The sequence below is a fragment of the Gigantopelta aegis genome, chromosome 15 (assembly GCF_016097555.1).
Source record: "Gigantopelta aegis isolate Gae_Host chromosome 15, Gae_host_genome, whole genome shotgun sequence".
Lineage (NCBI taxonomy): Eukaryota > Metazoa > Mollusca > Gastropoda > Neomphalida > Peltospiridae > Gigantopelta > Gigantopelta aegis.
The window spans coordinates 43196631-43223186 of record NC_054713.1 but is presented as its reverse complement, the minus strand read 5'-3'; the positions used below and the strand labels follow the sequence as shown (position 1 = coordinate 43223186).

Genomic DNA, 26556 nt, shown 5'->3' with positions numbered 1-26556 from the left:
AAAGCGTTCGCTTGATGCGCGGTCGGTCTGGGATCGATCCCCGTCAGTGGGCCCATTGGGCTATTTCTCGCTCCAGCCAGTGCACCATGATTGGTATATCAAAGGCCGTGTTATCCTGTCTGTAGGATGGTGCATATAAAACATCCCTTGCTGCTAATCGAAAGCGGGTTTCCTCTCTCAATATCTGTATGGTCCTTAACCGTATGTCCGACGCCATATAACCGTAAATAAAATGTGATGAGTGCGTCGGTAAATAAAACATTTCTATTTTTCTATTTTTATTTCTGGAAAAGGTAGGATGTACATAGAAAGAGACATAATGGCTGCTCCCATAAGTTGACATCGATTTTTGTTTATTTATTTATTTTAGTTTGTTTGACTAGTTTCATATTTCTCTTTGTCTTCTTACATGAATGAAAAATGCTGAAAGAACTGTGTAACGGAACTGAAAGCTCCAAATGTGTTTTAATACAAGGTATGTTCCCACGAGGAAAGCTCTCGCCTGATGCGCGGTCGGTGTAGGATCGATCCCTGTCGATGGGTTATTTCTCGTTCCAGTCATTGCTCCGCAGATGCTGTGGTATATACTGTCCTGTTTATGGGATACTGCATTTAAAATATCCTTGGGGCGGTATTTAGCTCAGTCGGTTGAGTGCTCGCTTGAGGTGCTTGCGTCGCAGGATCGAACCACCTTGGTGGATCCATTCAGCAGATTTTTTTTTTCTTGTTCCAGCCAGTGCACCACAAATGGACAAAGGCTGTGGTATGTGGTTGCCAATTGTTCTTAGAATTTGCAATTGGCGAGTGGCAGAGTTAGCCCTGGTGGAGGGAGGTGCAAGTTGAGGTCTATATATGTAGTTAACTCCCCTTTCTGTATACTATGTAGTGATGTCAGCGAAACATAAAACATTGTGGGTGGGTGTGATGTCAGATCATTTTGGACTAATGATGATTCACATTGTTTACTTTTCAAACTAAAGCGCAACCAATTGCAGACACCATTAATTAGTGTTCAGTGGCATTCATTAAAAAAAAACCTTGACCCCAACTTCTGGTTACCACAAAAATCAAGTTGCATAGTAAAAAACAAAACAAAGTATTTTACCAGACATATTTGTGACATCATATTGTATGCATTATTTAGATGTTTGTTGAGCTCACTGTTAATTAGTGTATGAAATTATTTCACCAAATGAACCGAAAATTTTCAAGTTGTTTTAAAATTCACACTGTACAATGTAGTGCAGAAACCCTGGTAGCTGGTGCATTTAGCACGTAGAGCAGTCCTTGGTGCAACATTTCATAGGATCAATCCCAATTAATTCACTTCAGTATTAGTTTATTTATCACAGCTTCATACTCTTTGTTTTCATGGTCTGACCATAGCGTTTATGTTCATATTATCGATGGAGGCAATTCTAGAACTGTGATTTACTAAATATCAAAATAAAATGTTAATTTGGAAGTGTTGTACATGTAGCATAAGTAGGATTACTACTTGCGTTATTACTATGCATCAGCCTAATCTACTTATATTTTCAATATTAAAAAAACAATCATGAGAAATCCTCTATTCATATATATATTGCTTTCATGGCCATACCAACTTTTAATTGCTTCCGATACTCCTGCTATTATATACTTATATGTATAAATGTGTATATACATATATGTTTATTATATATAAAAAATCAATGTGCTCTAGTGGTATCGTTAAACAAAACAAACTTTTTTTATATTATATAAATTATATATATAGTACTTGTTATATATATATATTTTTTTAATTAAAATTTTCAGATGGTGCTGAACAGTGTGGAAGAACAGTATTCCTTACTTTCATCACAGGCTTGTTACAGAGGTTAACAGTTTTTCCTAATCTCTGTAATTGTTTACTTTGGGCTAGGGTGGTGCATTTATATCCATCAGAGTAAATTTAACTAATATATGAAATCTACATTCAGTAGTGGTATATTTGTGATCCACGGAACACAGGATATTTATTGCATTATTTCTCACCTTCCATACTACCAGATGTGAAATTATTTTTTTAATGATTATTACTAAATACTATTATTACTAGTATTATTGTTTCTCATTTATTTGCCATCAATTTACCGGTACACATTTTGACTTTGTTGTGTGTTTCAGAGTCGACCGTGTTGTTTTGTTCTGTTGGGAGAAGCCAGCAAGTTATTACAGAGCACGGATCACATCAAAGCTCTCAGACCGGTATATACATGTATGGGAATGTTTGAGGGGGTGGTGTGGGATATAACTGTTATTACACAGTGTGGATCACACCAACACTCACAGACTGGTATGTACATGTATGGAAATGTTTGAGGGGGTGGTGTGGGATATAACTGTTATTATACAGTGTGGATCACATCAAAGCTCTCAGACCAGTATGTACATGTATGGGAATGTTTGAGAGGGTGGTGTGGGATATAACTGTTATTACACAGTGTGGATCACATCAAAGCTCTCAGACCAGTATGTACATGTATGGGAATGTTTGAGGGGGATCACATCAAAACTCACAGACTGGTGTGGGATATAACTGTTATTACACAGTGTGGATCACATCAAAACTCACAGACTGGTATGTACATGTACATGTATAGGAATGTTTGAGGGGGTGGGGTGGGATATAACTGTTATTACACAGTCTGGATCACATCAAAGCTCTCAGACTGGTATGTACATGTATAGGAATTTTTGAGGGGGTGGTGTGGGATATAAACTGTTCATACACAGTGTGAATCACATCAAACACTCACAGACTGGTATAACTGTTATTACACAGTGTGGATCAAATCAAAGCTCTCAGACCAGTATGTACATGTATGTATGGGAATGTTTGAGGGGGTGGTGTGGGATATAACTGTTATTACACAGTGTGGATCACACCAAAACTCACAGACCAGTATGTACATGTATGGGAATTTTTGAGGGGGTGGTGTGGGATATAACTGTTATTACACAGTGTGGATGACACCAAAACTCACAGACCGGTATGTACATGTATGGGAATGTTTGAGGGGGTGGGGTGGGATATAACTGTTATTACACAGTGTGGATGACACCAAAACTCACAGACCAGTATGTACATGTATGGGAATGTTTGAGGGGGTGGGGTGGGATATAACTGTTATTACACTGTGTGGATCACATCAAAACTCACAGACCAGAATGTACATGTATGGGAATATTTGATGGGGTGGGGTGTGATTTAACTGTTATTACACAGTGTGGATCACATCAACACTCTCAGACCAGTATGTACATGTATGTATGGGAATGTTTGAGGGGGTGGTGTGGGATATAACTGTTATTACACAGTGTGGATCACACCAAAACTCACAGACCAGTATGTACATGTATGGGAATTTTTGAGGGGGTGGTGTGGGATATAACTGTTATTACACAGTGTGGATGACACCAAAACTCACAGACCGGTATGTACATGTATGGGAATGTTTGAGGGGGTGGGGTGGGATATAACTGTTATTACACAGTGCGGATGACACCAAAACTCACAGACCAGTATGTACATGTATGGGAATGTTTGAGGGGGTGGGGTGGGATATAACTGTTATTACACTGTGTGGATCACATCAAAACTCACAGACCAGAATGTACATGTATGGGAATATTTGATGGGGTGGGGTGTGATTTAACTGTTATTACACAGTGTGGATCACATCAACACTCTCAGACCAGTATGTGTATGTATGGGAATGTTTGAGGGGGTGGGTGGGATATACCCGGTAACTGTTATTACACAGTGTGGATCACATCAAAGCTCTCAGACCAGTATGTACATGTATGGGAATGTTTGAGGGGGTTGGGTGGGATATAACTGTTATTACACAGTGTGGATAACATTAAAACTCACAGACCAGTATGTACATGTATGGGAATGTTTGAGGGGGTGGGGTGGGATATAACTGTTATTACACAGTGTGGATGACCAAACCTCACAGACCAGTATGTACATGTATGGGAATGTCTGAGGGGGTGGGGTGGGATATAACTGTTATTACACAGTGTGGATCACATAAAAGCTCTCAGACCAGTATGTACATGTATGGGAATGTTTGAAGGAGTGGGGTGGGATATAACTGTTATTACACAGAGTAGATCACATCAAAGCTCTCTGACCGGTATGTTCATGTATGGGAATGTTTGATGGGGTGAGGTGTGATATAACTGTTATTACACAGTGTGGATCACATCAACACTCTCAGACCAGTATGTGTATGTATGGGAATGTTTGAGGGGGTGGGTGGGATATAACTGTTATTACACAGCGTGGATCACATCAAAACTCACAGACCAGTATGTACATATATGGGAATGTTTGATGGGGTGGGGTGTGATGTAACTGTTATTACACTGTGTGGATTACATCAAAACTCACAGACCAGTATGTACAGGTATGGGAATGTTTGAGGGGTGGGGTGGGATATAACTGTTATTACACAGTGTGGATCACATCAAAACTCACAGACTGGTATGTACATGTATGGGAATGTTTGAGGAGGTTGGGTGAGATATAACTGTTATTACACAGTGTGGATCACATCAAAACTCACAGACCGGTATGTACATGTATGGGAATGTTTGAGGGGGTGAGGTGGGATATAACTGTTATTACACAGTGTGGATGACACCAAAACTCACAGACCGGTATGTATATGTATGGGAATGTTTGAGGGGGTGGGGTGGGATATAACTGTTATTACACTGTGTGGATCACATCAAAACTCGCAGACCAGAATGTACATGTATGGGAATATTTGATGGGGTGGGGTGTGATTTAACTGTTATTACACAGTGTGGATCACATGAACACTCTCAGACCAGTATGTGTATGTATGGGAATGTTTGAGGGGGTGGGTGGGATATAACTGTTATTACACAGTGTGGATCACATTAAAACTCACAGACCAGTATGTACATGTATGGGAATGTTTGAGGGGGTGGGATATAACTGTTATTACACTGTCTGGATCACACCAATGCTCTCAGACCAGTATGTATATGTATGGGAATGTTTGAGGGAGTGGGATGTAACTGTTATTACACAGTGTGGATCACACCAAAACTCACAGACCGGTATGTACAAGTATGGGAATGTTTGAGGGGGTGGTGTGTGATATAACTGTTATTTCACAGTGTGGATCACATCAGTACTCACAGACCGGTATGTACATGTATGGGAATGTTTGAGGGTGTGGTTTGTGATATAACTGTTATTACACAATGTGGATCACATCAAACCTCACAGACTGGTATATACATGTATGGGAATGTTTGAGGGGGTTGAGTGGGATATAACTGTTATTACACAGTGTGGATCACATCAAAACTCACAGACCAGTATGTACATGTATGGGAATGTTTAAGGGGGTGGGGTGGGATATAAGTGTTATTACACAGTGTGGATGACACCAAAACTCACAGACCGGTATGCTCATGTATGGGAATGTTTGAGGGGGTGGGGTGTGATATAACTGTTATTACACAGTGTGGATCACATCAAAGCTCTCAGACCAGTATGTACATGTATGGGAATGTTTGAGAGGGTGGTGTGGGATATAACTGTTATTACACAGTGTGGATCACATCAAAACTCACAGACCAGTATGTACATGTATGGGAATGTTTGAGGGGGTGGTGTGGGATATAACTGTTATTACACAGTGTGGATCACATGTATGTACATGTATAGGAATGTTTGAGGGGGTGGGGTGGGATATAACTGTTATTACACAGTCTGGATCACATCAAAGCTCTCAGACTGGTATGTACATGTATAGGAATTTTTGAGGGGGTGGGGTGGGATATAACTGTTATTACACAGTGTGGATCAAATCAAAGCTCTCAGACCAGTATGTACATGTATGTATGGGAATGTTTGAGGGGGTGGTGTGGGATATAACTGTTATTACACAGTGTGGATCACACCAAAACTCACAGACCAGTATGTACATGTATGGGAATTTTTGAGGGGGTGGTGTGGGATATAACTGTTATTACACAGTGTGGATGACACCAAAACTCACAGACCGGTATGTACATGTATGGGAATGTTTGAGGGGGTGGGGTGGGATATAACTGTTATTACACAGTGTGGATGACACCAAAACTCACAGACCAGTATGTACATGTATGGGAATGTTTGAGGGGGTGGGGTGGGATATAACTGTTATTACACTGTGTGGATCACATCAAAACTCACAGACCAGAATGTACATGTATGGGAATATTTGATGGGGTGGGGTGTGATTTAACTGTTATTACACAGTGTGGATCACATCAACACTCTCAGACCAGTATGTACATGTATGTATGGGAATGTTTGAGGGGGTGGTGTGGGATATAACTGTTATTACACAGTGTGGATCACACCAAAACTCACAGACCAGTATGTACATGTATGGGAATTTTTGAGGGGGTGGTGTGGGATATAACTGTTATTACACAGTGTGGATGACACCAAAACTCACAGACCGGTATGTACATGTATGGGAATGTTTGAGGGGGTGGGGTGGGATATAACTGTTATTACACAGTGCGGATGACACCAAAACTCACAGACCAGTATGTACATGTATGGGAATGTTTGAGGGGGTGGGGTGGGATATAACTGTTATTACACTGTGTGGATCACATCAAAACTCACAGACCAGAATGTACATGTATGGGAATATTTGATGGGGTGGGGTGTGATTTAACTGTTATTACACAGTGTGGATCACATCAACACTCTCAGACCAGTATGTGTATGTATGGGAATGTTTGAGGGGGTGGGTGGGATATACCCGGTAACTGTTATTACACAGTGTGGATCACATCAAAGCTCTCAGACCAGTATGTACATGTATGGGAATGTTTGAGGGGGTTGGGTGGGATATAACTGTTATTACACAGTGTGGATAACATTAAAACTCACAGACCAGTATGTACATGTATGGGAATGTTTGAGGGGGTGGGGTGGGATATAACTGTTATTACACAGTGTGGATGACCAAACCTCACAGACCAGTATGTACATGTATGGGAATGTCTGAGGGGGTGGGGTGGGATATAACTGTTATTACACAGTGTGGATCACATAAAAGCTCTCAGACCAGTATGTACATGTATGGGAATGTTTGAAGGAGTGGGGTGGGATATAACTGTTATTACACAGAGTAGATCACATCAAAGCTCTCTGACCGGTATGTTCATGTATGGGAATGTTTGATGGGGTGAGGTGTGATATAACTGTTATTACACAGTGTGGATCACATCAACACTCTCAGACCAGTATGTGTATGTATGGGAATGTTTGAGGGGGTGGGTGGGATATAACTGTTATTACACAGCGTGGATCACATCAAAACTCACAGACCAGTATGTACATATATGGGAATGTTTGATGGGGTGGGGTGTGATGTAACTGTTATTACACTGTGTGGATTACATCAAAACTCACAGACCAGTATGTACAGGTATGGGAATGTTTGAGGGGTGGGGTGGGATATAACTGTTATTACACAGTGTGGATCACATCAAAACTCACAGACTGGTATGTACATGTATGGGAATGTTTGAGGAGGTTGGGTGAGATATAACTGTTATTACACAGTGTGGATCACATCAAAACTCACAGACCGGTATGTACATGTATGGGAATGTTTGAGGGGGTGAGGTGGGATATAACTGTTATTACACAGTGTGGATGACACCAAAACTCACAGACCGGTATGTATATGTATGGGAATGTTTGAGGGGGTGGGGTGGGATATAACTGTTATTACACTGTGTGGATCACATCAAAACTCGCAGACCAGAATGTACATGTATGGGAATATTTGATGGGGTGGGGTGTGATTTAACTGTTATTACACAGTGTGGATCACATCAACACTCTCAGACCAGTATGTGTATGTATGGGAATGTTTGAGGGGGTGGGTGGGATATAACTGTTATTACACAGTGTGGATCACATTAAAACTCACAGACCAGTATGTACATGTATGGGAATGTTTGAGGGGGTGGGATATAACTGTTATTACACTGTCTGGATCACACCAATGCTCTCAGACCAGTATGTATATGTATGGGAATGTTTGAGGGAGTGGGATGTAACTGTTATTACACAGTGTGGATCACACCAAAACTCACAGACCGGTATGTACAAGTATGGGAATGTTTGAGGGGGTGGTGTGTGATATAACTGTTATTTCACAGTGTGGATCACATCAGTACTCACAGACCGGTATGTACATGTATGGGAATGTTTGAGGGTGTGGTTTGTGATATAACTGTTATTACACAGTGTGGATCACATCAAACCTCACAGACTGGTATATACATGTATGGGAATGTTTGAGGGGGTTGAGTGGGATATAACTGTTATTACACAGTGTGGATCACATCAAAACTCACAGACCAGTATGTACATGTATGGGAATGTTTAAGGGGGTGGGGTGGGATATAAGTGTTATTACACAGTGTGGATGACACCAAAACTCACAGACCGGTATGCTCATGTATGGGAATGTTTGAGGGGGTGGGGTGTGATATAACTGTTATTACACAGTGTGGATCACATAAAAGCTCTCAGACCAGTATGTACATGTATGGGAATGTTTGAAGGAGTGGGGTGGGATATAACTGTTATTACACAGAGTAGATCACATCAAAGCTCTCTGACCGGTATGTTCATGTATGGGAATGTTTGATGGGGTGAGGTGTAATATAACTGTTATTACACAGCGTGGATCACATCAAAACTCACAGACCAGTATGTACATATATGGGAATGTTTGATGGGGTGGGGTGTGATGTAACTGTTATTACACTGTGTGGATCACATCAAAACTCACAGACCAGTATGTACAGGTATGGGAATGTTTGAGGGGTGGGGTGGGATATAACTGTTATTACACAGTGTGGATCACATCAAAACTCACAGACTGGTATGTACATGTATGGGAATGTTTGAGGAGGTTGGGTGAGATATAACTGTTATTACACAGTGTGGATCACATCAAAACTCACAGATCGGTATGTACATGTATGGGAATGTTTGAGGGTGTGGGGTGTGATATAACTGTTATTACACAGTGTGGATGACATCAAACCTCACAGACTGGTATGTACATGTATGGGAATGTTTGAGGGGGTTGGGTGGGATATAACTGTTATTACACAGTGTGGATAACATTAAAACTCACAGACCATTATGTACATGTATGGGAATGTTTGAGGGGGTGGGGTGGGATATAAGTGTTATTACACAGTGTGGATGACACCAAAACTCACAGACCGGTATGTACATGTATGGGAATGTTTGAGGGGGTGGGGTGTGATATAACTGTTATTACACAGTGTGTATAACATCTAAACTCACAGACTGGTATGTACATGTATGGGAATGTTTGAGGGAGTGGGATGTAACTGTTATTACACAGTCTGGATCATACCAAAACTCACAGACTGGTATGTACATGTATGGGAATGTTTGAGGGGGTGGGGTGGGATATAACTGTTATTACACAGTGTGGATGACCAAACCTCACAGACCAGTATGTACATGTATGGGGATGTTTGAGGGGGTGGGGTGGGATATAACTGTTATTACACAGTCTGGATCACATCAAAGCTCTCAGACCAGTATGTACATGTATGGGAATGTTTGAGGGGGTGGTGTGGGATATAACTGTTATTACACAGTGTGGATCACATCAAAGCTCTCAGACCAGTATGTACATGTATGGGAATGTTTGAGGGGGTGGTGTGGGATATAACTGTTATTACACAGTGTGGATGACACCAAAACTCACAGACCGGTATGTACATGTATGGGAATGTTTGAGGGGGTGGGGTGGGATATAACTGTTATTACACAGTGTGGATGACACCAAAACTCACAGACCGGTATGTATATGTATGGGAATGTTTGAGGGGGTGGGGTGGGATATAACTGTTATTACACTGTGTGGATCACATCAAAACTCACAGACCAGAATGTACATGTATGGGAATATTTGATGGGGTGGGGTGTGATTTAACTGTTATTACACAGTGTGGATCACATCAAAACTCTCAGACCAGTATGTACATGTATGGGAATGTTTGAGGGGGTGGGTGGGATATAACTGTTATTACACAGTGTGGATCACATCAAAACTCACAGACCAGTATGTACATGTATGGGAATGTTTGAGGGCGTGGGATATAACTGTTATTACACTGTCTGGATGACACCAAAACTCTCAGACCAGTATGTATATGTATGGGAATGTTTGAGGGGGTGGGATGTAACTGTTATTACACAGTGTGGATCACACCAAAACTCACAGACCAGTATGTACATGTATGGGAATGTTTGAGGGGGTGGGGTGTGATATAACTGTTATTACACAGTGTGGATCACATCAAAGCTCACAGACCAGTATGTACATGTATGGGAATGTTTGAGGGGGTGGTGTGGGATATAACTGTTATTACACAGTGTGGATCACATCAAACCTCACAGACCAGTATGTACATGTATGGGAATGTTTGAGGGGGTTGAGTGGGATATAACTGTTATTACACAGTGTGGATCACATCAAAACTCACAGACCAGTATGTACATGTATGGGAATGTTTAAGGGGGTGGGGTGGGATATAAGTGTTATTACACAGTGTGGATGACACCAAAACTCACAGACCGGTATGTACATGTATGAGAATGTTTGAGGGGGTAGGGTGGGATATAACTGTTATTACACTGTCTGGATCACACCAAAACTCACAGACCGGTATGTACATGTATGAGAATGTTTGAGGAGGTTGGGTGAGATATAACTGTTATTACAGAGTGTGGATCACACAAAAACTCACAGACCGGTATGTACATGTATGTATGGGAATATTTGAGGGGGTGGGGTGGGATATAACTGTTATTACACTGTCTGGATGACACCAAAACTCACAGACCGGTATGTACATGTATGGGAATGTTTGAGGGGGTGGGATACAACTGTTATTACACTGTCTGGATCACACTAAAATTCACAGACTGGTATATACATGTATGGGAATGTTTGAGCGGGTGGGATGTGACTGTTATTACACTGTGTGGATCACACCAAAACTCACAGACCAGTATGTACAAGTATGGGAATGTTTGAGGGGGTGGTGTGTGATATAACTGTTATTACACAGTCTGGATGACACCAAAACTCACAGACCGGTGTGTACATGTATGGGAATGTTTGAGGGGGTGGGATACAACTGTTATTACACTATCTGGATCACACTAAAATTCACAGACTGGTATATACATGTATGGGAATGTTTGAGGGGGTGGAATATGACTGTGTGGATTGCAGACTAGTAGGTATGGGAATTTCCTCCAGGGGGTTGGCAAAAAATGAAAGGCTTTCATGTCTTTCAATACTGCACAATTTTTAATTAGATGAATGTTATTTAAAAAAAAAATTCTTCATGGTAAATAAAATAGTATATATTTTATTCAATTCTTTTATCCACCTCCACCACCCCATTCCCTGTTTTTATTCAGTAACTGCATTATCAGGACATTGTTTTGTGGTAACTAATATGATTTGATTTTCATATTTGAAAAATGTGTTAACTAGATTTCGTGTCCATGTGTGTACTTGTACATGTAGTTAACTCCCCTTCCTGTACTGATTCTCTTATATACAGTTTAGTTCATTATTGTGTATTTAGTTAGTTAGTATTCGTACAAAATAATCTTAATTTCATGGCATGTTGTTATTAGTCCCCTACCAGTCCAACCGGAGTGGACTATAAGTTTCATCTCCGTCTGTCCATCTGTCCGTACTTTGTCTGTCCCACATATGTTTTCCGGATGTTTTTTGCAGATGGTTTTCAGGTATTGAGCTGAAATTTTGTGTATAGTGTCATCATGTACTGTTACAGATCAAGTTTGACTTTCATGACGATTTATCCATTTTTGACAGAGTTATGGCCCTTGAACTTAGGAGATATGAAAATTTGTTTTTACAGAAGACCTTTAGATATTATGCTGAAACTTTGTGTATAGGTTTATCACATACTGTTACAGATCAAGTTTAACTTTCATGGTGATTTACCCATTTTTAATGGAGTTATGGCCCTTGAACTATTGTGATGTGAAAATTTGTTTTCCGGATTTTTGCAATGCCTGGAGATACCAAGATGAAATTTTGTATAATGCTTTATCATTTGTATATAGCTTTACAGATCAAGTTGAAGTTTCATGGTGATTACCCACTTTTCAGAGTTATGGCCCTTGAATTTAGGAGATATGAAAAATTGTCGGGTCCGGTAGGGGACATGTAATGATGTATTGCTTTAACAGTACTCTCAAAATGCATGTTAACCATATTATTGCTTGTTAACAATGCTATTACATTTTGTTTTTTTTAGAGTTGACCTTATCGACTGTACAGAAGACCCAGTCAGTTGGCTGGACTTAGATTCTCCGACGGTCGACAGCAATCTGACGGATCTGGTCCGTGAACGTCTGACGGCGGCTGACAAGAAGTGTGTGGTGGCTATAGACAGTCTTTCCTTTCTTCTACTACACCGAGGTGCTCCGTACACCTGTCAGGCGTTACACACACTGAAATCGTGCAAGTCGGCAAGTACGTAATCTTATACTTCGTCAAATTCGTAATGCAGTAAATTTGGGGATTTGTTTTTATGTAATTGAAAAAAAAGAAGAAGAAAGAAGTAATATCAAACTTTACACAGACTGAAATCCGGGAAAACAACAAGTACATAATGTTATGCAATATCATATTTGTCAGGCAATGAATTTGTGGATATTTTCAGGGATCTATCCAGGTGTTCTGTGGGTCTGAAGGAAGTGGCACTGAAAATTCCTAAATTCTATGCTAAAAATTCCCTACATATATATTTATGACACTGATATCATGGGTCAGTTATAGGATGTATATATATATACACACACATATAAACACATGTATATATATCCTATAACTTACCCATGATATCCCATGTCATAAACCCATGGGATAATTTAGTTTATTACATACCTATTCAGTCTTACTGTAGTGATTAAGACATTTTCAAACCATGTGATAAATTTATTTTATATTGCACATATGTGCGATCTGGACTGGAACATTTAAATGGGGAATTCCCTGTTTATTTTTACTGCAGTTAGCACCTTTTATTTACTGACGTCATATATGATTTACAAATTAGGTCATAACATAATATTTGAAATATTAGACAAGGCTGCTGCAGAGTAATATTCTTAACATTAAGTAAATACATGAAAGGAGTTTTGATCATAGATTTAAAGTGTTGAACATTATGACATTAAATTAAAAAACGTTTTTGTAAAACATAAAAGAAAGTATGTAATAAATACAGAGTGGTATGTTCTTTTGCAAAATAAAGGAGTGCAATAAACAACATATATGAAGTTCTGTATATGTATTAACCCGATTAATAATGGTATGCAAATTTGCAAGGTCTCTATGTAATTTGTTGCTGTGGATGGATCATTTGTTTACAAGCCAACAAGACCTGTGTACCTGAGTGTAACATTTTCAAATGTAACGTAATGTTTTTAACATGCTCATATACCACTAAGGTTTTGAGCATGTCTACCCCGGGTCCGACCTCTGGAAGCCAGGGGTCGGACCCGGGGCAGAATAACATTTTTAAAGATTTATTTAAAATGTTTAACATCAAACTGGTTTGTGCTAATCGTGATGACATCATATTACCGATGGAGATGACTAGTACTGTGATTTACTAAGAATTGAATTAACATATTATTTTAATAGTGTTATAGGATAAATAGAATTCACTACTCGTGGTTTTTAGAATATCAACCTCGTCTAGTTAATCAGTATTTGTCTCGGCAGAGCCTCGACAAATACCAAATAACATAGGCTCAGTTAACATTTTCCATATTAAAAAAATACTCATGACGAATCCTCTATATATAATTATGTCTGTTATAATCAGTTCATTTAACAGTGGTATACTGCATCATTCAGTGGCCTGAAAAAATATTCCAATTATGATTAAATCATGCTAATTTTCCCAATCCCAGACACGGGACCCTGACAAAGAGTCTTGGATAAATCAATGATGTTTTTTATGAGTTCAGTGTAATCAGAAAAAGATAATAATGTAATATAAGATGTTACCAAGTCCTTTGATATACCAATAGTGGGGTTCTGTTTGGGAAGAGAAAACATTCAGTGGATTAGCCAGGGTCCTCAGGTACATGTACATGTAAATGGTCGGTCTGGGATCGATCCCCGTCGGCGGGCCCATTGAGCTATTTCTCATTCCAGCCAGTGCACTACGACTGGTATATTAAATGCTGTGGTATGTGCTATCCTGTCTGTGGGATGGTGCATATAAAAGATCTCTTGCTACAAATGGAAAGATGTAGTTGGTTTCCTCTCTAAGACTATACTATATAAAAATTACCAAATGTTTGACACACAGTAGCTGATGATTAATAAATCAGTGTGCTCTAGTGGTGTCATTAAACAAAACAAAAAATCCCATGAAATCAAAAATTATTACTGTAATGTAATATCAGACATTACATTGACTGAATTACATAATGTAAACATTGTCAAATCTGTCATGCATTTTCATGATCATAGAGCTTGGTGCATGTACAGACATTTCCTTTCGGTTTCCACACTAATTCTGATGCATAGCTTCTGTACTCTTGACTTCAGTGGACTTGGTTTGAGTTTGGAGTTTTCCTTCTCCTAGGAGAGTTTTCTTACTAGGATTCTGAGCCTTTCCAGCCCAGTTTTGATTTTGGAGTTTGCTTCTCCTAGACAGTTGTCTTTCTTGACTCACGCGTCCTCTGTCTGTCTGGTTGTCACACACTGAATTAAGGGATAATATTCTTGTAGGAGTCCAAGGGAATACAAATAAATAATGCAGTATTAGTATTTTGGGATTCCATCTTATTATCTTATGCTTCTGACATAAAATCACAGAAGCACAGAATCCTGTTTAAATTATTTAGCATTTTGATCACCAACTCTGTTGCATTAATGATGTCGTAAAGTATTGATATTTAATAGGAAATACATGTACATTAATAAAACTTTTGATTAAGATAAAAAAAATTGTAGGTTACTACTTAGTTAGAGGGGATAAAATTTTTCTGTTGCTAATATTATTAACCCCATGTACCCAGGACAGCGTGCTTGACCCTTAATTGGATATAAGCACGGAAATAAGTTGAAATAATTAAATAAATTGGACTGGTACATCAATGGTTGTGGTATATGCTATCCTGTCTATGGGATGGTGCATATAAAAGTACCCTTGCTGCTCATCAAAAAGAGTAGTCCTTGAAGTGGCGACAGCAGGTTTCCTCCCTCAATATCTGTGTGGTCTGTAACTGTATGTCCGACGCCATATAACTGTAAATAAAATGTCTCCATGTGTAAAAAGTCGGTGGCATCTACTTTTCCATGTTTTGTATAAATGACCTGAAACTGAACACATTTGTTTATTTGAATTACAGCAGGGTGTGTGGTAGAACAGGTGATCTCATTGGTACATGGCAACCTTCACAATGACCATGACCTCCGTAAGTTGGAGCACGTCTCAAGCAGTGTGGTTCGCGTGACGTCACCACCTGACCAGCAGCACGACATGTTCTGTAGCGTTGTACATCGGCGAATCTCGGGGAAAGTCATCAAAACTGTAAGAAAAAACTCACCAAATTAGCTAAAATTGTGAATTTTAAAAAGAAATGGTGAATTTTATTTTACTTTGACAAAATAATTTCATCTAATAACTGACATTTAAAACCCCCAAAATGGTTGATTTCTACAATTTGTGAAGTTTATTAGATAATTTGATGAAATGTTCTGCTCACCCAGCTCACCTTACTAAGCCATCAAAACTACCGGCCTCGGTGGCGTCGTGGCAGGCCATCGGTCTACAGGCTGGTAGGTACTGGGTTCGGATCCCAGTCGAGGCATGGGATTTTTAATCCAGATACAGACTCCAAACCCTGAGTGAGTGCTCCGCAAGGCTCAATGGGTAGGTGTAAACCATTTGCACCGACCAGTGATCCATAACTAGTTCAACAAAGGCCATGGTTTGTGCTATCCTGCCTGTGGGAAGCACAAATAAAAGATCCCTTGCTGCTAATCGGAAGAGTAGCCCATGTAGTGGCGACAGCGGGTTTCCTCTCAAAATCTGTGTGGTCTGACGCCATATAACCGTAAATAAAATGTGTCAAGTGCGTCGTTAAATAAAACACTTCTTTCTTTCTTTCCATCAAAACTGTAAAAAAACACTCACCAAATTCGCTAAAGATTGTGAATTTTAAAAAGAAATGGCGAATTTTATTTTACTTTGGCAAAATAATTTCATCTAATAATTGACATTTAAAAACCCCCAAAGTGGTTGATTTCTACAATTTGTGAAGTTTAATAGTAATATAGTGAATTTTTCTGCTCACCCAGCTCACCTTACTAAGCCAACAGAAGAGTGTGTGTACAAAAGCCAAACATTTTAAAACATTGGGAATTTATCCAGGAGTTCTGGTGCTCCAAACATTTTTATACTTTCACATCATATCGATATATAGGACTTCTCCCTATTTTTGTAAATGTGTATCAATGTACAGATGGTATCGCTAATGATCTCGACCAATGTTGTCAGGTTTTTATTTCTAAAAAATACAAAATAAAAACCAAAACATATTGTACATAAAGATGTATGTTTACTTCAAACTGATCTTCATGTAAAAAAGAAGATGTCATCTTCTTAAATTGTTCAAAACAAACAACACAAACAGCATGTCAACTTTTACTTCCGCGTTTACATGTGACGTCAAACTTTGAGCCGTGTTTACTCGGTTTCTGACGTCATGCTAAGTTGTAGGTGTTCGTGTGCGATGGCTCATATATATTTAATTAAGTCTGGTCTAATAAATTAATTTAACAGTAGCGTATTGCATCGTTCTATGGCCTGAAAACATATCCCAAGTATGATTACTCGCACTAATGTTCCAAATTCAATGAGACATGGGACCCCTGACAAAACATCCTGGATAAATCTGTAAACATGGCAATACGCTTGGTTGATATAGTGTGCAAGGCTACATATATAGTAAAGTAATTTGATGGCCAGTGGTCTAAATATATATACTAAACAACGAAATTTTAGCAAATATATTTTATGATGTCTAAATTTGCCAAGTCTGAATAAACTTAAAAGAAAACCAGGTCCTCCTGTTGTGTTAAGGCAAAGGCTGATGAGTTTATGTTGTTTGTAAATGGTAAACATTTCAGATGTGAATACTAATTAATAAAAATAGGTTAATTTATAAATGTTATGCCATTTCTTTTAACATTAGTTAAACTTTCGTTGTTGAGTATATGATATTATGGTACTTACTGTTATCATGAACTATGGTGTAATTTCTATACGTCTTGTCCTCGTGTTGGTTCAATGTGTAAGTCTTGAGCCACGCATTGTCGGCTGGACGCTTCTGTTCTCTCTTGGACACATGAGCTCCTCCATGAATCCACTGGGCTCCATCTTCCCGACGAAACTCTATATGGTCATGTGCTAGTAGATCTGCTCCTGTTAGTAGACTTGCTTTGGACCACCACACAGTGTCTCCATCCAGTGGTAGACTGGTCGCGGGTCACCACACTAGGTTATCACAAACTGTATTGAACTGTTTATATGGTTGATATGTTTAAACCATTGATAAGCACCTTGGACAAAAACCTGTGTTTTTAAATTTCGCATTGTTCACACCCATCCTAAAATCACTAAATGTTTACACACACATTACTTTAAGTACATACATGTACACACGGGCATAGGAAGGTGCCAAAAAGTGTTTGTGGGGTAGGAGGTGGGGGCACACACACATACACACTTAGACACATGACGTATAAATATATTAAAAAAAACATTGCTCCTCCTACAAAGAGGGTGGGCACATGCCCCCTTGCCCCCCACCCCCCCTCCACCCACTTCCTACTCAGGTGCATGTACATCTACATGTATACTCATTGTAGATGCTAACAGGAGTTCGCAAAATCTGCACTGAGATGTGTTCTTGTGTTGTGTCACAATATTAATCCAGTTTACAATACATAAAAGTTGTTTAAAAATAAAACATTGGTGTTCTCCAAATTGATATAACATGGACTTAACAAGTTCTGTGAAAAACAAACTCTTCAGTTGTGAATGTTTATTATTTGGTTGATGTAAATTATTTATAGGAAGTAAAATGATCCATTTTGTTTATGATTATTTTGCAGCAAAACAAACGATAAGGAGATGCAATTCTTATGCAGTTATGGTCAAAATAATAATATTAGGTTACAGAAAATCATTAAATATTTGTCTTCTATTAATGTCTTTGGGGGTGCAAAATAATCATTGTTGGAGATCATATCTTTCTCTGGCTTTTTTTTTTTTAAAGTCAGGCCTGTAGTCAATACCGGTGACTTTTTTTTTAATATTCGTTAACGCTTTGCACCCTCGTGTGAGACACTTTGTGCCTCACCATAAGCCTAAATGACACCCCCCCCCCTTCAAAATCCTGGCTACGGGCCTGAGAATGTTCTGTTGATTTCTTTTTCAGACTGAGTTGGTAAAGCTAGATGGTCTAAATATTCTCAGTACCCAGAACTGGCAACATGATTCAGTGAAGAGATCACCCGAACAAGCGGAATCGGTATTAGTTTTTTTATTCTTAAAATGAAACCTCCATGTTCATTATTTTGAATGTAAATGTTTTATTTTTGGCTAGTACATGTAGACGGAGGGCTGAGTTTACTAAAAGTATTCAACCCTTAGTCACTTATTATTTTCCCTAAAAGACAAAGTTGTATGGGGCACAATATTTCGTGTGAACCATTGTAATAGAAGGAAAGAAATGGTTTATTTAACGACGCACTCAACACATTTTATTTATGGTTATATGGCATCGGACATATGGTTAAGGATGACACAGATATTGAGAAAGGAAACCCGCTGTCACCACTTCATGGACTACTCTTTTCGATTAGCAGCAAGGGATCTTTTATGTGCATCATCCCACAGACAGGATAACACATACCACAGCCTTTGATATACCAGTCATGGTGCACTGGCTGCAACTAGAAATAGCCCAATGGGCCCACCGACAGGAATCGATCCCACACTGACCGCGCATCAAGCGCATGCTTTACCACTGGGCTACGTCCCACCCATACGTTGTAATAACTGCATATATTTAATAATTTACAATACATTCTGGTGTGTAGCCCTGTGAGCAGGTCGTAGTCTGTCCAACAGGCCATATATTTAATAATTTACAATACATTCTGGTGTGTAGCCCTGTGAGCAGGTCGTAGTCTGTCCAACAGGCAATATATTTAATAATTTACAATACATTCTGGTGTGTAGCCCTGTGAGCAGGTCTTAGTTTGTCCAACAGGCAATTGATTAGCAACTACTTTTTAATGTTTTAAAACTGTGTAGCAATTTCTGAAACTTGCATAGTGATTTGCAATACGATACTGAACAAACTACATGTTTTCCCGATCCATGTTTAAGACAAATACGTCTATAATATATGAATGTTAATCACCTTCTGTGAACTTGGGCCATAGTGTTTACTAAGATGTGTTTTCACAGACTGAATAATTCACAAATATATTTTATATTTTTTAAACTTTAGATTGATCCCGCAGCAAATTTGACCTTCAACTTGACGTTGTCCGAGAATGAGAAGGAGGCAAGGAGACAGCTTGTGTTGCCGTACACCAAAGAACAAAGAAGGTATTATTAGTCCCCCACTGATCCAACCGAAGGGGCTTAAGGTTTTGACTGTCCTTCTGTCTGCCTGTCTGTCTTTCTGTCCGTCCGTTCGTTCATCTGTCCTACATTTAGAATATGTATGTAGTCATGTCATTATGGACACGGTTTTAGCATTAATTTGACTAAAAGTAAATACAGGCACCAATTGAACATTGGAAGAGGAGGAAATTTCAGCATATTTTTAACAGTAGGCCTACACTTTTGTAGACACCAAACTAGATGGTTTGATGTACAAGACCAGCGAGCATGCATTGAGAGCACGATTGATATTGGCTCCGGTTTGCACGTCTGCCATTAAGCCTGAGGTTATGGCAATTCCAAACCAGTAACTTTTGCAAGAAATAAACACCACAAAATAATTTTTAAAAATTATCCCTCCAGCCGACAACGGTAATTGTTTAACCAATAGCAAAACACTGCTGTTAGTAAAGCCCACGACCTACAGCAATTCATATTGCAGCTGTGGAAATTGTTGTCAGTGCCACTGTTAACCATTTGACGTGGAAAACATAAACTCTGCTTACCACTTTACGGGGAAAGCGACATCTATGACATTTCAGCAATGATGTGAATCAAACATGTTCATTGCGTGCAAGTGCAGTTTTTTTAATAGGCATTAATTTGACAGAAAATATAAGGCTATTAATAAGAAGGTAACTCTTACTTACTGCGACGCTTAGTTAATGTCACTTAGCAGTGACGTAAACAAAATGGCGGTGCCCATGAAATTTGCATGTGATTTGTTGGCTATTTTTATTTACAAAGCATCTGTTATAAACTGTACATAAATGCTTTTAAATTCTACATAATTAAATCATATATCTATTTTTACTATTTTACAGTTATTCTTTTGGTTATTTTATGAATTAAAGTTGAATTTGATTGATTAATTTTCTTTAGTGATTTTTGTCAAATTAATTCCCCCACTGGAGGTGTGGCTTAAAAATGTACCCCCCCCCCCCCCCATAATACCTGAATCTCTCCTCTTTTATCTTCATTGGTCGTTGATGGCTTTTAGAAATCACAAGAACAGTGTGGTAGAGTTTGGTCCCAGTGTCCAGTAGTACTCCAACCTCACCTCCGTGTTTGTCAGGGGCGGGATGTAGCTCAGTGGTACAGCGCCCGCCTGATGCGTGAACGATCTAGGATCGATTCCTATCGGTGGACCCATGTACTCCAATCTCACCTCCGTATTTGTCAGGGGCGGGATGTAGCTCAGTGGTACAGCACCCGCCTGATGTGTGAACGATCTAGGATCGATTCCTATCGGTGGGCCCATGTACACTAATCTCACCTCCGTATTTGTCAGGGGCGGGATGTAGCTAGGTGGTACAGCGCCCGCCTGATGCACAAACGATCTAGGATCGATTCCTATCGGTGGGCCCATGTACACTAATCTCACCTCCGTATTTGTCAGGGGCGGGATGTAGCTAGGTGGTACAGCACCCGCCTGATGCGTGAACGATCTAGGATCGATTCCTATCGGTGGGCCCATGTACACTAATCTCACCTCCGTATTTGTCAGGGGCGGGATGTAGCTAGGTGGTACAGCGCCCGCCTGATGTGTGAACGATCTAGGATCGATTCCTATCGGTGGGCCCATGTACTCCAATCTCACCTCCGTATTTGTCAGGGGCAGGATGTAGCTCAGTGGTACAGCACCCGCCTGATGTGTGAACGATCTAGGATCGATTCCTATCGGTGGGCCCATGTACTCCAATCTCACCTCCGTATTTGTCAGGGGCAGGATGTAGCTAGGTGGTACAGCGCCCGCCTGATGCATGAACGATCTAGGATCGATTCCTATCGGTGGGCCCATGTACTCCAATCTCACCTCCGTATTTGTCAGGGGCAGGATGTAGCTCAGTGGTACAGCGCCCGCCTGATGCGTGAACGATCTAGGATCGATTCCTATCGGTGGGCCCATGTACTCCAATCTCACCTCCGTATTTGTCAGGGGCGGGATGTAGCTCAGTGGTACAGCGCCCGCCTGATGCACAAACGATCTAGGATCGATTCCTATCGGTGGGCCCATGTACTCCAATCTCACCTCCGTATTTGTCAGGGGCAGGATGTAGCTAGGTGGTACAGCACCCGCCTGATGCGTGAACGATCTAGGATCGATTCCTATCGGTGGGCCCATGTACTCCAACCTCACCTCCGTATTTGTCAGGGGCGGGATGTAGCTCAGTGGTACAGCGCCCGCCTGATGCGTGAACGATCTAGGATCGATTCCTATCGGTGGGCCCATGTACTCCAATCTCACCTCCGTATTTGTCAGGGGCGGGATGTAGCTAGGTGGTACAGCGCCCGCCTGATGTGTGAACGATCTAGGATCGATTCCTATCGGTGGGCCCATGTACTCCAATCTCACCTCCGTATTTGTCAGGGGCGGGATGTAGCTAGGTGGTACAGCGCCCGCCTGATGCACAAACGATCTAGGATCGATTCCTATTGGTGGACCCATGTACTCCAATCTCACCTCCGTATTTGTCAGGGGCGGGATGTAGCTCAGTGGTACAGCGCCCGCCTGATGCGTGAACGATCTAGGATCGATTCCTATCGGTGGGCCCATGTACTCCAATCTCACCTCCGTATTTGTCAGGGGCGGGATGTAGCTAGGTGGTACAGCGCCCGCCTGATGCACAAACGATCTAGGATCGATTCCTATCGGTGGGCCCATGTACTCCAATCTCACCTCCGTATTTGTCAGGGGCAGGATGTAGCTAGGTGGTACAGCGCCCGCCTGATGCACAAACGATCTAGGATTGATTCCTATCGGTGGGCCCATGTACACTAATCTCACCTCCATATTTGTCAGGGGCGGGATGTAGCTATGTGGTACAGTGCTTGCCTGATGCGTGATCGATCTAGGATCGATTCCTATTGGTGGGCTCATGTACTCCAATCTCACCTCCGTATTTGTCAGGGGCGGGATGTAGCTAGGTGGTACAGCGCTTGCCTGATGCGTGAACGATCTAGGATCGATTCCTATCGGTGGGCCCATGTACTCCAATCTCACCTCCATATTTGTCAGGGGCGGGATGTAGCTAGGTGGTACAGCGCCCGCCTGATGCATGAACGATCTAGGATCGATTCCTATCGGTGGGCCCATGTACTCCAATCTCACCTCCGTATTTGTCAGGGGCGGGATGTAGCTAGGTGGTACAGCGCCCGCCTGATGCACAAACGATCTAGGATCGATTCCTATCGGTGGGCCCATGTACACTAATCTCACCTCCGTATTTGTCAGGGGCGGGATGTAGCTATGTGGTACAGTGCTTGCCTGATGCGTGATCGATCTAGGATCGATTCCTATCGGTGGGCCCATGTACTCCAATCTCACCTCCGTATTTGTCAGGGGCGGGATGTAGCTAGGTGGTACAGTGCTTGCCTGATGCGTGATCGATCTAGGATCGATTCCTATTGGTGGGCTCATGTACTCCAATCTCACCTCCGTATTTGTCAGGGGCGGGATGTAGCTAGGTGGTACAGTGCTTGCCTGATGCACAAACGATTTTCTAGGATCGATTCCTATTGGTGGGCACATTGGGCTATTTCTCGTTTCTGTCAGTGCTCCTCAACTGGTGTAACAAAGACTGTGGTATGTACTACCCTGTCTGTGGGATGGTGCATATAAAATATCCCTTGCTGCTAATCGAAAAGAGTAGCCCATGAAGTGGTGACAGCGGGTTTCCTCTCTCAATATCTGTGTGTGGTCCTTAACCATATGTCCGACGCCATAATATTATAAACGTACATAAAATGTTTTGAGTGCGTCGTTAAATTCCTTCCTTCCTTCCGTATTTTTCACTGATTTTCATTGATATTTATTTTTTACTTTGATGTATTTTTCAGACAACCTCGGATACAGAGTTCTGTGTCAAGCATGATCTACTACGAACCAGACAAAGCAGATGACTTTGATGAGGAAGATCCTGACGATGATTTGGATATTTGAGTCTGAAGTTGAGGTTGAGTCAAGAGGTTGGATATTCAAGTCTGCTCATTGACTCGGTTGTAGCTCTGAGTCAGAGGTTAAATATAAGAGACTACACGATGGTTTTGGTATAATTCTGAGCAAGGAGCAGGATTTAGCTCAGTCGGTTGAGTGCTCGCTTGAGGTGCTTGCGTCGCAGGATCGAACCACATTGATGGATCCATTCAACTGATTGAGGGCATGATTTAGCTCATTCAGTTGAGTACTCGCTTGAGGTGCTTGCGTCGCAGGATCGAAACATCTAGGTGGATCCATTCAACTCATTGGGGGTTTCTCATTCCAACCAGTGCACCACAACTGGATAAAGACCGTGGTATGTGATTTCCTGTCTGTGGGAAAGTGCATATAAAAGATCCATTTTTGCATTAAGAAAATGTAACAACTTTCCTCAGAATTACAAAATGTTTGACATTCAATAGCCGATGATTAATTAATCAATGTAGTCTAGTAGTATCGTTAAACAAAACAAAGTTTTAACTTTAACTTTAGTTCTGAGCAAGCACTAGGTTGAGTATTTGAGTCTATACAATAACTTTGTTGAAGCTCTGAACAAGAGGGTGAATATTTGAATCTGCATAATGATTCTGTTATAGGTCTGAGCAGCATGGATATTTTGAGTCCGCTAAGTGACTCGTGTGAATATTAAAATGTGAACTGTGACTCACTTGTAATTCTGAACCGCTCTTGTAGCTTCCTGTCACTACATGAAGAGGAACAATGGCTGAAGTCTGACTAAGTGAGAAATTGCCTTTGGACCCTGACAGTCCATTAAAGACTATTATTATCATTTTAAAAAAGTATTCTTTGTTGGAAAGATGGCTATCCGAACGTTTTATATCAATATACGCATTTAAAAATCTGGGCTAGCTCTACAACTCGCCAAATTCACCAATTGCGAATTTTAAACACAACTGGCAGATTTTATTTTAATTTGGCGAAAGAATTTCATATAATAATTGATATTTTGTTGACAATAATGGTGGGTTTCTGCAAGTTTTTGAGTGCATTAGATAATTTGGCGAAAATGTCTATACACCCAGAGGTAGCCCTGAAAATTGAAAAGTAACTGTACCAGAATTAAAGAATCTCTGTTATTTATACTTTATAGAAATGGCCAACTCTACAAAAAAGAATTATTTCCCATAACTGGATGTAACACGACTGGCAAAATACGATTACTTGACCTGCAACGGTTTACATAGAAAGACAACGAAGCCACTAACAAAAAATGTATTCCTAGACAGAGTTCACCTGCAACAGCCATTTTGCGTTTGTTGTGAGGAAAACATGGTACTAAACCATACTTAGGCCAAATAAACAAATACAGTAAAGAACTCTTGTAACGAACCAGAAGCCTGAGAAGGGATAGTTAGTTCGTTATAACAGTAGTTCGTTGTACACATTTGCATAAGTTGTTGATGTATAGGCTAATGGGATAAAACGGGACTTTACGATCAGTTCGTTCTGTGCAGTAGTTCGTTATAAGTGTATTTTACTGTATGTGTGGTTTTAGTTATTTTTTTTTAATTGCTAATATCTGTCAAACTGGTCATGGTAAAGAGGGATAAAGTAACATTTTAAAAACTGTTTTGAAGATAAGTAGGTGAAAAAAAAGTTTATGGTCCCCGAAAATGGCAAAAACAATTAGGGTCGATCAGGTAACCGGAGCTACATGTATTTTTTTTTTTTGTCCTGACCATAACCTTTGAAAAGCCATGATCGGGACTGATGTCACAGAACTAATGTGCCACCAGCTCACTAGGTGGCGTTCATGGTTAAAGGCTAAAACAATGACTGCGACAACTCAACAGTGAAAGTATCAGTATTTGTTTTTTATTATAATAAAATTATGTTAATGAAAATAAATATCTTGACAATCCTATTAACTGCTTAAGTGTTGTTTTTCTTCTGTACACTCCACACATAACTGGGCAGGGATATAACTTATTGGTAAGGCACTTGCCGTAGGATTGAACCTTCTCTGCAGACCAATTTTGGGGGGGTTTCTCATCCCAAAGGTATGCACTCAACTGGTTTATCAAAGGCTGTGGTATGTCCTGTTCTGCTGTCTGTGGGAAAGTGCATATAAATATCCCTTGGAAAAATCGGTGTCATCAAAAGACTGTGTCAGAATTTCCAAATGTTTGACTTCCAGTAGCTGATGATTAATAAATCATTGTGCTCTAGTTGTGTCGTTAAACAAAACAAACTTTAACTTTCTACACATACCAAACAGATGGTTTAGGGTAGAAATGGCAGGCGGGTAGCCATGCGGCACCAACCACTAAAGGGTGTTTACCACCAAATCAAATCCCATAGACGACAATAGTAACATACAGTATGTGGCTAAAACTCCTACCTGCAGTGTATCAGTTGACATATACACCACAGATATAAATACTACCACCCCTCACCCTTGAAGCGAGTGGAGAAAATTATGGGTCAAGCTGCTGAGGTAACGGTTAGTTTCTGACTACCCTAGTTCCGCACAAAATTTGAGTACTTTTTTACAGGTACCCCATACATGTTTCAAGCACAAGGCTGCTTGACACAGTGGTACTAGGTGAAATAAAATTGCATAAATGTTTTGCCAAAATGAAACTAATTGTTTTAACAAGCAACACACATTTATCACCAATCACAGGACTTGTGTTATTAACTGCTCTATCAAAAGTTGA

The 26556-nt window shown here is 40.3% G+C and overlaps 1 protein-coding gene across 1 annotated transcript; it reads left to right on the top strand.

Annotated features, from left to right (window-relative positions):
* The first annotated feature begins 241 nt into the window (after positions 1-241).
* Positions 242-24198, top strand: LOC121390556 (elongator complex protein 5-like). The gene is made up of 8 exons (XM_041522397.1): positions 242-475; positions 1801-1861; positions 2152-2232; positions 12445-12662; positions 15563-15744; positions 18659-18751; positions 19739-19839; positions 23737-24198. Exons 1-8 carry the CDS (start codon positions 421-423, stop codon positions 23837-23839), a joined length of 894 nt encoding a protein of 297 aa, XP_041378331.1. The 5' UTR covers positions 242-420; the 3' UTR covers positions 23840-24198.
* The last annotated feature ends 2358 nt before the right edge of the window (positions 24199-26556 follow it).

Excerpts from the sequence above, each read along its gene's own strand:
- LOC121390556 (XM_041522397.1), top strand. The coding sequence starts at position 421 with ATGCTGAAAGAACTGTGTAACGGAACTGAAAGCTCCAAATGTGTTTTA. Across the intron at positions 2,233-12,444 it reads ACATCAAAGCTCTCAGACCG|AGTTGACCTTATCGACTGTA; the intron begins GTATATACATGT and ends TGTTTTTTTTAG. Across the intron at positions 18,752-19,738 it reads CACCCGAACAAGCGGAATCG|ATTGATCCCGCAGCAAATTT; the intron begins GTATTAGTTTTT and ends TTTAAACTTTAG.